Source organism: Onychomys torridus, chromosome 7 (assembly GCF_903995425.1).
Source record: "Onychomys torridus chromosome 7, mOncTor1.1, whole genome shotgun sequence".
NCBI lineage: Eukaryota > Metazoa > Chordata > Mammalia > Rodentia > Cricetidae > Onychomys > Onychomys torridus.
The window spans coordinates 111,467,155-111,479,953 of NC_050449.1; the positions used below are offsets into that span (position 1 = coordinate 111,467,155).

At 49.0% G+C, this 12,799-nt stretch overlaps 1 protein-coding gene across 1 annotated transcript in view; it reads left to right on the forward strand.

Moving 5' to 3' along the window:
• The first annotated feature begins 6,760 nt into the window (after positions 1-6,760).
• The window catches only part of Dlec1 (DLEC1 cilia and flagella associated protein), a 46,244-nt gene continuing 40,205 nt past the window's right edge, over positions 6,761-12,799 (forward strand). Inside the window, exons 1-2 of the mRNA XM_036193666.1 lie at positions 6,761-7,171; positions 9,390-9,540. Of these exons, the coding sequence (XP_036049559.1) occupies positions 6,761-7,171; positions 9,390-9,540 (562 nt within the window). The remainder of the gene's footprint in view (positions 7,172-9,389; positions 9,541-12,799) is intronic.

Genomic DNA, 12,799 nt, shown 5'->3' on the forward strand with positions numbered 1-12,799 from the left:
GTCTCTGAGTCCTGGGCTCCAAGCCAGGGCGTTATCCAGCACGCAGTAGAGGGCCTTCTCTGTACCACAAATGGCCATGGTTTACAGAAGGTTCACCCTTTGCACACTCCAAACTCACTCAAAACAGGCCTTTTTCTGGCTTTCATTGCACACGTGGGTGCTAATGTCCCCTCCCTGGCCTGGGGTTGCCAAACAGAAGAGGTATGCTGACTCAGAGATGGCCAAGCAGCCAGGTTCTGCCAGAAATGAGGTATACCACGCCCTTCTCCAAGTAGTGACCTGTAGAATGGCATTCTCCTTTTTCTTCTTCCTCTCTCACAGGGTGGGGGGCCCTCTGCTCTGTGCAACTAGTTACAAGTATTGTTTCGGGTGACTGTCTATCTGGTGGTTGGGGCGGGGAGAGGCTGGGACAGGTAAGGCACAGCAAATACAAAGTGACTGGACTATGTCTCTGTACCCTCAACTTCCAGGGGCAGCTGTGTGAACCTGGTCCTGCCCAGATGCCTCATTACCCTACTCAAAACCTCCTGAAACCCTGGTGACTCATAAGACCCAGTGGCAGGTTTACTCTGGAGCACAAAGCTTCTGAGATCTGTCCTGTTTAGGCAGAGTTCCAGGCATTGTCCCTCCCCCAACCCCTGGCTGTCTCAAGGCCAAGTGTCTGTGCAAAGGTGGGTGTGGGGGAGGGGCTTCTGAGGTGACTGGGCAGGTGAAGGAGGTCCAGTACCAAGAGTCACTTCTCTGGCTCCCACATCAGGCCCCATTCCTAAGGTAGTATGTGCAGTGCGTGCACTATCAACACAAGAATGCTAAATTTCAGGATGGTCAGGCTCTGGGGCTGGCCTTGCTCAGTCCCTCCCCCATGAAACTCAACCCAGGAGACCAATGAGGTTCATTCAGTCCCCTCCCAAGTTCAGAACCCAAGTCCCCAGTATCAGGGTGAAGGGGCTCTTTAAACTTTGGCTCTGCAGTTTCCTGATGTGAGAATCTGAGCAAATCTCTTTGTCTCTCTATAGCAGGGAACAGCCATCGGCTCTGGGATGAACAGAAGTAAGAGCTGTCCAGCACGTGGCACCAATACTTGCCTACCTAGAGATCTGAGCTAGAAGTCATTTGCCCACAGCCATTCTCTATATGGCCTTCTCTAACCTATGCTGGTAGCCACAGAGGCTCTTGGGCTAAGGGCATCAGCAGGAAATGGGAAGGTCACCTGTCCAAGAGGTAGCGATAGCAGGGAAGTCTCTTCAGATCACGCTGGGCTGACATCAGTCATGGAATGTTGGGGTCTAGATGCCAGTGTGAGCTACAAGGCTGCAGCCCTCCTGGTAATCACAGGACAGCACCAGGTTCTTAAAAGACAGGGTTTCTCCGTGTATCCCTGGTTGTCCTGGAACTCACTTTTTAGACCAGGCTGGCCCCGAACTCACAGAGATCTGCTTGCCTCTGCCTCCCGAGTGCTGCGATTAAAGGGGTGTGCCACCATGCCTGGCAATTGAGGGTTCCTTTTCTGTGATTATATTTATTAGCATTCGTGGGGAGTGAACTGAGTTGACTTTAATGTGGACACTCACTGCTCACCTCCACCTACTCCAGTCAGAGGTCGGTGGCATGCTTCACGGGTACTGGGGAGAGTGACCTGAAGCTATCTCCTTTGAACTGAAAAATTACCTATTGGAAGGAGTGGGAGGGTCCGAAGACCCAGGAAACTTGCAAAACTCAGGAAGTTACAAAATTTACAAGGCGTCTTCCAGGTTTCTCCGATCAGGGAACAAGCCTGTGGAGGGAGAGGAGGTTCTGGAGCGGCAGCCTGTAAGTTCTTCAGGGAGCTCTAAGGACGACTCCTCCCACGTCCTCGCCCAGGCTGGGGGGGGGGGGGGCAGTGAGGTTCAGTGACCCAGCTGTGTTTGACTCACCCCAGTAAGCTTACCAGTTCGCCAAGCTAGTTCTGAATGGAATCGTTTCTTTCCCTTTTCTTTCTTTCTTTTTTTTTTTAGGTAAGAATTTATTTTTTTAATGTGCCTTGGTGTTTGCCTGCATGTGTGTCTGTGTGCGAGTGTCAGATCTTGAATTACAGACAGTTGTAAGCTGCCATGTGGGTGCTGAGAATTGAACCCATCCTCTGGAAGAGCAGTCAATGCTCTTAACCACTGAGCCATCTCCTCAGCCAACCCCTGAAATCATTTCTTTAGTCTACCATTGGTGCCCTATCTGGAGTGAATAGAAGGTTGTTTGTGTCACAGGACAGAGGGACACAGTCCACCTGAGCTGGAGAGAGGAGTATCCAATCTGAAGAAGGCATGAGACCCCTGTTTGAAAACTGTTCTACTTTGTTTTTTCAATAAATATTTATTAAAGATCTATCATCTACTGAGCGCATAGAAACTTGGGAGTCATCAGTGTTCAAAATACATCACAAGCTCCTGCTGCCACAGAGCTTACGTTCCAATGGGAAGAAAAGAGCTGCTGTAAAAACACAAGAAGTGAGCCCTGCAGAGTATGAGGTGATGAGGAGGTGAAATGGGCAGAGGCAGGGTTGGTGAGGCTGGCTGGTACAGGGAAGGTGGCTCTTAGCAGACCCCGGGAAGTGGGAGGGAGTGTGGGGTGTGCAGGGATGCCTGGGGCCACTGACTCCAGGCAGAAGGGCTAGGCTCTAGGAGTGGGCGAGAAACTCATGACAAGACAGAGTGGCTGGAGAGTATATGATGGAGGAGTGAACGGAGAGGTGACAGGGTCTGAAGGCTTCGGCCTTGCAGGTGCTTCCAGCTTCTCTGGAAGAAATCCCTCCTTGGAGTCACACTTGAAAAATATCCCTCTGGTGGCTGGGAGAAGTCCCCATGGATGAGCAGGAACTGAAACAGGGAGCTTGCGGGAAGAGATTCCTGCCATCGTTATTCATGTGGGGGTGAAAAGTGCCTTGGCCTCCACAGCGAGTCTTCAAAAGTAGAGCTCCGTGGTTGAAAGGTTGAAGCATGTGGTGCTCTTTCGGAGGACCTGGGTTCAGTTCCCAGAATCCACATCAGGCATTCACAATAGCCTATGACTCTAGGGTATCTGATGTCCTCTTCTGGCCTCTGTAGGGGCTGCCTAAACACAGTTCACACAAACGTTCACACACATTTGCATAAAAAAATAGGTTTTTGTGTTTTAAGTAGAGCTGTAAGGAATCGGAGTGACTGCAGGGCTTTGTGCAGGGGCCTGGAAGACAGAGCTGTCTTTAGAACTTGGTTTTGGATACCTTGGAGGCTTTCAGACCTGCAAGAGAAGATGTCCAGTACAAGGCAGCTCAGGGGGGAGATGTTGGGGCTCGTGATGAAATTCAAGATATGATTCAAAGCACATCTGAAATGTCCAGTGGTCTGAGGAGACGCTCCACTGTTAAAGCACTGTGCAAGCATGAGAACTCTAGTGAGAACCCCAAGGCAGTGTAAAAAATGCCAGATGTGCTAGCACACGCTTGTAAGGCGAGTGCTGAGGAAGCAGGGCTCCCTGTCTAAGCAGCCTGGTCTGCTTAGAGAGTTCAGGCCAGTGAGAGACCCTGTCTCAAGAAACTTGTGATCTGGGTGTGGTGGTGTGCACCTTTAATCCCAGCACTCAAGAGGCAGAGGCAGAGGCAGGAGGATTCCTGAGATTGAGGCCAGTATTTTCTACAAGGTAAGTTTCAGATCCGCCAGGGCTGCATGGTAAGACACTGTCTCCAACAAGCAAACACAGAAACAACAAGAAAACAAGATAAATGGCCCCCGAGGAACAAAAGCTGAAGGTGACCTCTGACCTCCACATGAACCCACGCACCTGCACACACGCACACACACACACAGTAAACAAAAAAATACCCAGAAGCACTCACGTTCTACTGTGATACAATCATTTCAGGAGCCAAGTGCTAAAATGTACATACTTTTGGCGGAGGGATTCTAGCATACGATCACACATAACTATTACTATAGTGTACAAAGTTTGTACACACATGAGCAAAGTTCCTCAATATGACAATGTTTACAGTGAACCAAAACCAAAATCAAACAAACAGACAAACAAGCAAAACAGTCCCTGGAGCTTGCTACAGAGTAATGAAGAAAGGGCCCCAACATATAGCATGGTATTTTGTTTTTTAAGTAACAAAACTTACTTTACAGATATCAGTGTTTCCAGTATAAGCAGAAAAAAATAGCTATAACAAAATGGTAGTACTCTAATCAGTTGGGGAAAAAGAACTGAGGATACTTTTATTAAATTTGTTAGTTTATCCTCAGTCCTGGGGATTGAAGCTAGGGCCCTGCAGTGCTAGACCAGCACTCTCCCATTGAACTGCACCCCCGGCCATCTCTCACTTGTTATTTTGAGACAGGATCTTGCTAAGTTGCCCAGGCTGACTTGAGCTCTCTCTGTAGCCAAAGCAGACATTGAATTTGCAGCAATCCTCCTGCCTCAGTCTCCTAAGTAGCTGGGATGACAGGCCTATGTCATCAGGCCAAGCATTGTGTGTGTGTGTGTGTGTGTGTGTGTGTGTGTGTGTGTGTGTGATGTGTGATGTGTGTACTGTTTGAGGTTTTGTTTTTGTGAATCATGATTATTATCATGAATGTTTTACATGTGAAAGTTAAAAAAAAATGAAGTAAAAGAAGGTGTGCGAAACCCAGAGATAGATGATGGCAAACAGCTGGCTGCAGGAGGGACTGAAGTGAAGAGGGGCCGGGAGTTCCCTTTGTGCCCAGGGAGTCCTTTTGGGGAGGTGACTGGACTTATTCAGAAACTGAACAGAAATTGAATACTATTCGTGGCAGGATCAGGAGGCACAAAGATTATCGTAAATGGAGACAGGGGGCTGAAGAGGGGATGATGAGGAAGGAGGAAAGCAAGGGAAGCTTGAGGGACAGACAAGGGTGGGGTGTGTGGCAGAGCCATGCAGATGAGGACTGGAGTGACCTCTGCCACCAGAGGGACTGGACGTTGTGAGAGACATCGCCTTGGACAGGGCAGCTGAGCAGACAGTAAGATGGGGCATGCGAAGGACTCCCTGTGACTTTCTCTAAGGACATCTGGACAGAGAGTGGAGAAACAAGATCATGGCAAGAATCAATTGTTCTGCCTTCCTGTCTATCAGGGAAGGACACCCAGGAGCTTCCACAGTGGAGCGGCTGCTAATGACAGGGCTGCCCATTCTGGGGAGACCCTCCCTCTACAATAGGGCCACACACACTCGGCTACCATTCTGCTACTCTCCCGTGCAAAGCTCTTCCCTGCACCATTGGGAACCTGGATGTGTGTAGAGAACTGGACAGATGGTCCATTTGTTCATGTTCCTTCTGCTCACAAGCTACCCTTCCTGCACATCCCAGACAACACTGGAATTGGGAGTTAAAGAGGGGCCTACTGCGGTCCTGGAAATAGACTCAGGCTGTTTGAGCAAATACGTGCAGGATCCCAGGTGCCTGGAGGGTAGGCATGAACATTTCACCTGGCTGGATGAGCTGTTTACCTGCAGGCACAAGTGTAGAAGGGAGACAGCCAGAGCTGGCCCTTTCCAGTGCACACTTACACACGCACTCGGCTTTTCCTACTTTAATCTGTTCTTTAAGGACCGTCCTCCCCAAGGAACAGATGAGAGACAGACAAAGAGCAGCAGACGTGGCCCAGGTTTGTGGTGAACATCCTGGGACTCAATTCAGGAAGTGGGTTTGGGGCTATAAGGCAAGCACACTCACACCGGAATAGAAAGTGATTCTTTTGTCACCTGTGTTAGGCAATGGTATCTGGAAGTACAGAATTGACAGCATAGGATCATACATATGTACGCAAAACACCCATACACACAAATACACCTTAATCTTTTTTTAATTTATTTTTTGGATTTGAGACAAGGTCCCACTATGCAATCCTCCCTGACATGGAACTTGCTATGTAGAGCAGGTTGACCTCAAAGTCACAGAGCTCTGTCCGCCTCTGCACCCTGAGCGCTGGGATTAAAGTGTGGGCCATCATGCCCAGCTAGACCTCATGCCTTGTATTGTTTGGGGTTCTCTAAAGGAATAGCATTAGTAGAATGAGTACAGATTACAAAGGAAGTTATTAGGCTGGCTCACACAACATTGGCTGTCTGTACCTGGTAGCTGGCTGGTCCTTTAGACCTCAACAGCCCTAGCCTGGCAGTGAAGACAGAGGATTCCTGGAAAGCCACAGCTCAGGTTTCTATAGTGACCTCCAAGATGGCTTCAGCTTCAGAGTGAGACCCTGACAAGGCTTTGCAGTCAGACTGTCCATTAAACTTCATAACAAGCTCACATGTAAGAAAGGTGGTGCTGGGGCTGAAGAAGTGGCCCAGACTTTAAGAGCACATTTAGTGCTCTGGCAGAGAACCAGAGCTCAGTTCCCTGAACCCATGTCAGGAGTTCCCAATTGCCTATCACTCAGCTCCCGGAGATCTGACGCCCTCTTCTGGCCTATATGGGCAACGACACTTGTGTGCACATATACACACACAGAGACACACAAAATAAAAAATAAATCTTTACCAAGAAAAAAGCAAAAATGATGCTAGTTGGCACAGTGGCGCACACCTGTATCCAGCACTTTGGGAGGCTGAGGAGGAGGCGGAAGGATGTTGAGTTTGAGGACCATCTAGACCACCTAGCTAGACGTTAGAAATCCTTTACGATGACGACAGGGATGACGCTCTACTAAAGGAAAAAAAAAAAAGCTAGACGGAAGGGGCGGAGCCGGAAGCAGAAGTGGGAGCGGAGTCTGCAGCGTCTTCGTTGCCATGGAGCCCGGGAGCAGGGACGAGCCGCAATCCTCAGTTTCCCAGGTCAATGTGTCCCTAGAGACCGAGGGGGCGTCCACGCCTCCCGAGAACAACTCCAGGATCAACAGCTGGCGCATCAAGAGGTCTTCCTTGATGTCCTCGCTCGTCCTCCTTGATAGTTGCCAGTACGGCTTCCCCACGAGGTCCCTCCGCGCGGGATTCCAAGCGCTGCCGCCGATCCCAGAGCCACAGTTGCTGCGTCTGCGCCCTGCCTCGCTGCGCACGCAGGACATCTCACATCTGCTTGCCCGCGTCTTCCGAAACTTGTACACCGCCCAGGTGATCGGAGAGGACTTGAGTGACAGCTTGATCAAGGCCCGCGGCAGTGAGGATGCACGCCACGAGGAGTTCTTGGACCAGCTGCAGCAGGTATATAGTGGGTGCGGACTCTCCCGGGATATGCTCAGGATGCAGCCGCACCGAAGTGAAGGACACTATCCAAACTTTACATGTATGCATGTAAATGACACCTCCAGCGCCTTTCTCTGCACACATACACGTTCTTTGTTGCAAATACAAATGAAACGGCTGGAGCGGACTGCTCCATAGTTTGTTCCTTGGGGATGATGAAACCCAGTCACCCTCCTCCCGATAGGGGTGACTCTGTCGCTAATCATGATCATGGCTGAGGCATTCTTGCCCACAGTTTCAGATCTCTCTGTCAGCAACGTGGTTTCCATTCTGCACGGGGCAGCCAAACGGCTGACCTGGGTCCTCCATGATGAACCTGCCTTTGCCGGCTCACTGTTGAGGACTCCCTTCCCAACTCTCCCTACACCAACCAGCCTCTGGGTCCTTTCTTTTTCTTCTCCACTCCTGTCCTTTACTTGTCCCTTACACGACATGCCCCTAGCTTCATTCATTTCCTGTCTAACACATTTATTAACTACCTACTGTGTGCAGTACTCAGTCCTCGGCAGTGAGGATTCAGTAGTCCTGAATTCATCACAAGTGGCATACACCTCAGTGGTAGGGTGCTTGCCTGGAGAGGGTAAAGCCCTCAACCCCCAGCAATGTAAACAGACAGACAAAAACTTTAAAAAGAAAATATAGAAGCTGATAAGATGGCTCGGCAGGTAGAAGTATTCGCTGTTAAGCTGTGACACACACACACCCCAATATTATACCCCTCTCCCCCAGTGGCAGGATATTGCCGGACTCTGTCTTGGGCAGGTAATCATAGCAGAGTGAGATAGGATTGCAATGCAATGCCAGGTCGGTCCACCTCCCTCCACCCTTCGTCTGTTGTTTAGTCTCAGTCCTGAGATTTTTTTTTTGTTTTTTTTTGTTTGTTTGTTTTTTGTTTTTGTTTTTGTTTGTTTGTTTGTTTTGGTTTTTCGAGACAGGGTTTCTCTGTGTAGCTTTGCACCTTTCCTGGAACTCACTCTGTAGACCAGGCTGGCCTCGAACTCACAGAGATCCGCCTCTGCCTCTGCCTCCCAAGTGCTGGTATTAAAGGTGTGCGCCACTGCTGCCCTGCAGTCCTGAGATTGTTAGGAGCTCTGCAGTTACTCCTGTGAAAAGGAGCGTCTCTGCCCACAGAGATGAACACTAATCTGATTGTTGAAAGCACTGGCTGGCTCTCTTGATCTGAGGTCTCCACACAGTCTTGATGATCTTTCCCAGTTCTAGCTACAGAAATACTGTTTTGCGTGATGATTGCAAGCACACATGCTTAAAATACATCCTCTGGCTTGAACCCTGCCTCCACCACACACAACTGTGTGATTTTATGCATTGTTTTTTGTTTTTGGTTTTTTTTTACTTCTGTATGCCTTGGTTTTTTCATCTGTAAGAGGAGAGGGTAATAATGCTAGGAACAGTGGCGCACACCTTTACTCCCAGCACTTGGGAGGCAAGAGCCGAATTCCAGTCCCTATCTAGGGCTACACAGTAAGACCAAAAAACAAAAACAAAAACACCAGAAAACAAACAAACAAACAAAAAAGTTGATGACGACAATAATAACAACATCCAGTCTGTAGGTTGTTTTGAGGATTAAGTAATGACCTTCTGGAAGGTCAGCTGCTAACAGCAGAGCCCTCTCTGCAGCCTCTCACCCCGTCCAAAGAACGCAGTAACTTTCTCTGGGTAGCATATCACCTGACCATGTTCCTCTTAGGATCCAAATAGCCATGGCTTTATGTATATTAGATGTGGATACTACAAAAAAGATGCCGCCACATGTGAGTCCTTTCCTGTGGTTTAAATAGACAGGCTAACAGCTGGAGGCTGTCCACGCCTAGGTGTGATAGAGCTAAGCTGGCAGGGCCGTTCCTGAATGGAGATTTGGGTAGCCTCACTTTGGTGTACCAGAATGGGTTTGCATTTCACAGTATGGGTGGCGGCTCTCTTTACTGTGAAACCAGGAGACAGAGCCAAGCTTGACTCTCACTGACCATCCTATGAAATTGTCATTTCCTTCTGTTGACCTTGGATTTTACATCTGGTAGGTTGGACTGGAGGGTTTCGATAGTTGTATAGCTCTCCTATGCTTGGCTGAAAGCCCTGTTGTGGAAGGGCCTAGGGTAGTGCCAAGACGTGGGCTTTCATCAGATTTCTGTGTGTTTGAATGCCCACTTGCCAGGTTCGAGCAATCTATAAACAACGTCTGGATGAAGTTAACAAGTTGGAGAAACATATCGTCCAGGCCCGTGCACGAGATCTTGCAGAAACAGAGCATGCCACCAAAGAGGCCAGACTAGATGTCCTGGAGACCCCTATCAAGCTGCCCCCAGGTAAGTGTGAAGTGTGCCCACCTGCCAGCCTCTGCTTACCCAGCTGTTGGTGCTGAACCACATCCACGCAACCGCCCACTCCTCTCTGAACATTGGGAGAGAAAGTTGCAGACGTGACAGTCAATCAGTACAAAACACTCTGGTGTGTTTGGCCGCTCCAAAAGTGTGGTGCTCCACTTGGCCAGCATTAACTCTCCAAGCCAGGAATTGGCATTGGTGTGATACTGGTTCCTGACCCACAGAGCCCACTTAGATTCCACTGGTGACCCTACCATGGCTTCCTCTCCTCTGACCTTTCATGCCAAGTTCTCCAGGTAGGCTGGGCTGGCTGGCTAGTGAGCCCCAGGAATTTGCCTGTCTCCACCTCCCAAGTGCTGAGATTACAGTTGTGTACCACCACAGGAGCCCAGTCGGGATCATCTGCTCTGGTTTCTTATCCTTCTGCTGGTAATGTGTTTTCCTTAATTTCAAAAGTGGTAGAGGGAAAAAAAAAAAAAAGAACCTAGACCATCATTACAGACACCCATATGGTCCCTGCATCTCAGGGTAGGGCAGTCAACCCCAGGACATCTTTCACCATTTAGTTACTTGGTGATGGAGAAATCCTCCAACTGCTTTTGTTACTTCAGGCACTAGCGGCCTTTCTCCATCCACTAATACAATTGTATTGAGTTATTGAGCTGAAGAACCTTTCCCTTCTCCAGATGGACCGAGAAAGGTCAGGACTCCACAGGACAGCTTATGTGCTCATTCTTGTCCTTGCTGGTCCACACTAGCTTTTGGAGATTGGAACAACCAGCCACTTGCAGAGCTGTGCTCAGTAGCGATGGGGTCAGGAAGGGAGTCCAGACTTCCCAGAAAGAAGAAGGCCATCATCAGGGCCAGTGAGAAGTTCTTTTGCAGGTCCGGTCTGATAAGGAAAGAGACTCTTCAAAGATCTGATAGAGAAATTGCCTTGGTGAGAATTGGAGTGATGGCTCAGTGGTTAGAGCATGTGCTGCCTTTGCATGGGACCTGAGTTCAATTCCAAGTACCCAACAGGCAGCTCACAACTACCCATAACTCTAGCGCCAGAGGATCTGATGCCTCTGGCTTTCTCCAGCACTTGCTCTTCTCACCCACCCATTCACACACTTAAAATCTATTTTAAAACTGCTTTGAAGAAGATTGCAATGATATGTGTGTAAAAGTATAAAGAAGTCTGTTATTTTATATGCCAACACAAAGAACAAAGCAACAGAGAAACCACTCTGACCTCCTGCCCCTGAGAGGATGGCGAGGAGGGAGAAAAGGAGAAGACCCTTCTCTCTGTCACATGGCCATCACCAAAGTCCACGAGAATTAGGCTGGATTGGGCTCACTTGGCACTGCTGTTATCCCCACCAAAGTCTCACCTGCCAGGGGGTCAGGGGCTTCACTTTCAAAAGTGCACCTTCCCCGTGGTCCCAGGACCCATCAGAAAATGCCCTGGAGAGTTCTGGAAGGAAAGCCTCCAGAAGTAGTAGCTTTCTGGGCAATGATGGCACAGACCTTTAATCCCAGCACTTGGGAGACAGGGACAGGCAGATGGATCTCTGTGAGTTCGAGGCCAGCCTGGTCTACAGAGTGAGTTCCAGGACAGCCAAAGCTACACAAAGAAACCCTGTCTGGAAAAAACAAAACACTCAAACAAAAAAAGCAAGTAACTTGCAGGTGATTTGCTGGCTGTCAGTGCTTTTTTAATTGTTGTTTACTTGTTGACTGATTTTTAAAAATTTATACACACGTGTCTGTGTGGGTGTGAGCACATGGTGCAGGCACCCTCAGAGGCCAGCAGCTGGAGTTTCAGGTGGTCTGTGACATAACCCCTGCAGGAGCAGCAGGCCCCCTTAGCCACGCCCTGGCGCCAGCCCTGGCTCTCGGTTTTGGAGTTGCCTTCAGATGACTTATTGAGAAACTTCTGCTTCCCTCGGCCTCTTCTGCCTCAGCCTGTAATACCCAGTACTCATCCCTTTCCATCTGCTGTGTTGGAAGTGGCTTCTGTTTCAGGCTCTGATGGTTAACTTTAGGCCAAACCTCGGGATCCTTGTCAGCACCTATGAGGGCAGAAGCAGGGATTCCTTCATCACTGGGTGCTGGGGATTGGCCCCCACGGCTTTATGTGTGCCAGGCAATTACTCTACCAACTGATCTGCATCCCCTACCCCTAAAGGAACCTCTAACACAGCAGAAGAGGCTCTACCCATACTTAGCACTATAGACTTGTTTAAACACAGACTAGCACCAACGGTGACCTCTCCCTTAAGACATGGACTTTGTGTGATGCTGATGTCAGTGTAGACTCATTGTTTGTAGCGAATGGCCTGTTCTGTGGAGGATGCCAGTACTGGGGAAATCTTCACATGCACAGGAACAAAGGGACATGGAAACTGTCCGGCCTTCTCAGTTTGGGTGCCAATTTCTAACTACTCGAGTGTACAGATCTGACAAGATGGCTCAGTGGGTAAAGACCCTTGCTGCCAAGCCTCACAACTAGAGTTCGGTCCTCAGGACCTGTGGACCAGAAAGAGATCAGCTGACTCCTGCCGCTTGTCCTCCGACCTCCACACATGCATTGTGGCACCTCCACGCACCCCTTCAGCACACAGTAACAAACAAATGTAATCCAAACCCAGCGAAAGTCCATTTTAACAAAGCCCTTCTCACATCTTCCAGCGTGAGGTCACATCTTCCTCACATCACTTACCATCCATTTCTAGTTAAAGCCTCTAGTCACTAGTGTCATTTTATATGTGTGTGTGTGTGTGTGTGTGTGTGTGTGTGTGTGTGTGTGTGTTTACTATTATTTCTTGGCTCATCAACCACAAATACTAACTTCCACTCTATTAATGACTTTCTCTGATATATCACTAGGTCAGTGGGGGTTAGCTGATGCTATATTTATTGCTTGCTGTAGATTGGGCTCAGCTGTTCTCCACGTAGATTTTATGCTGGTGTCTGAGATGAAGGGACAAAGAAACCCTTCTCTTTGGCCAGAGCTCACTGTGCAAGCACATCTCAAACCACACAGCCAAAGGCGAAGAAGAACATTCTGTTGAGGCAAGAAGCATAGGGAAGGCCTAGCAACATGGAACTCTTGCTCACTGCTTAAGCCATATGCACACACTGCTTTCATAACAATGAACAACCCGAGACCTCCGCATTCTTCAAGTTGCATGTACACCCCACTTCAAACAATGCAATAAATTGTCCCCACAGCAAAATCCAAAGCCCGACCCAC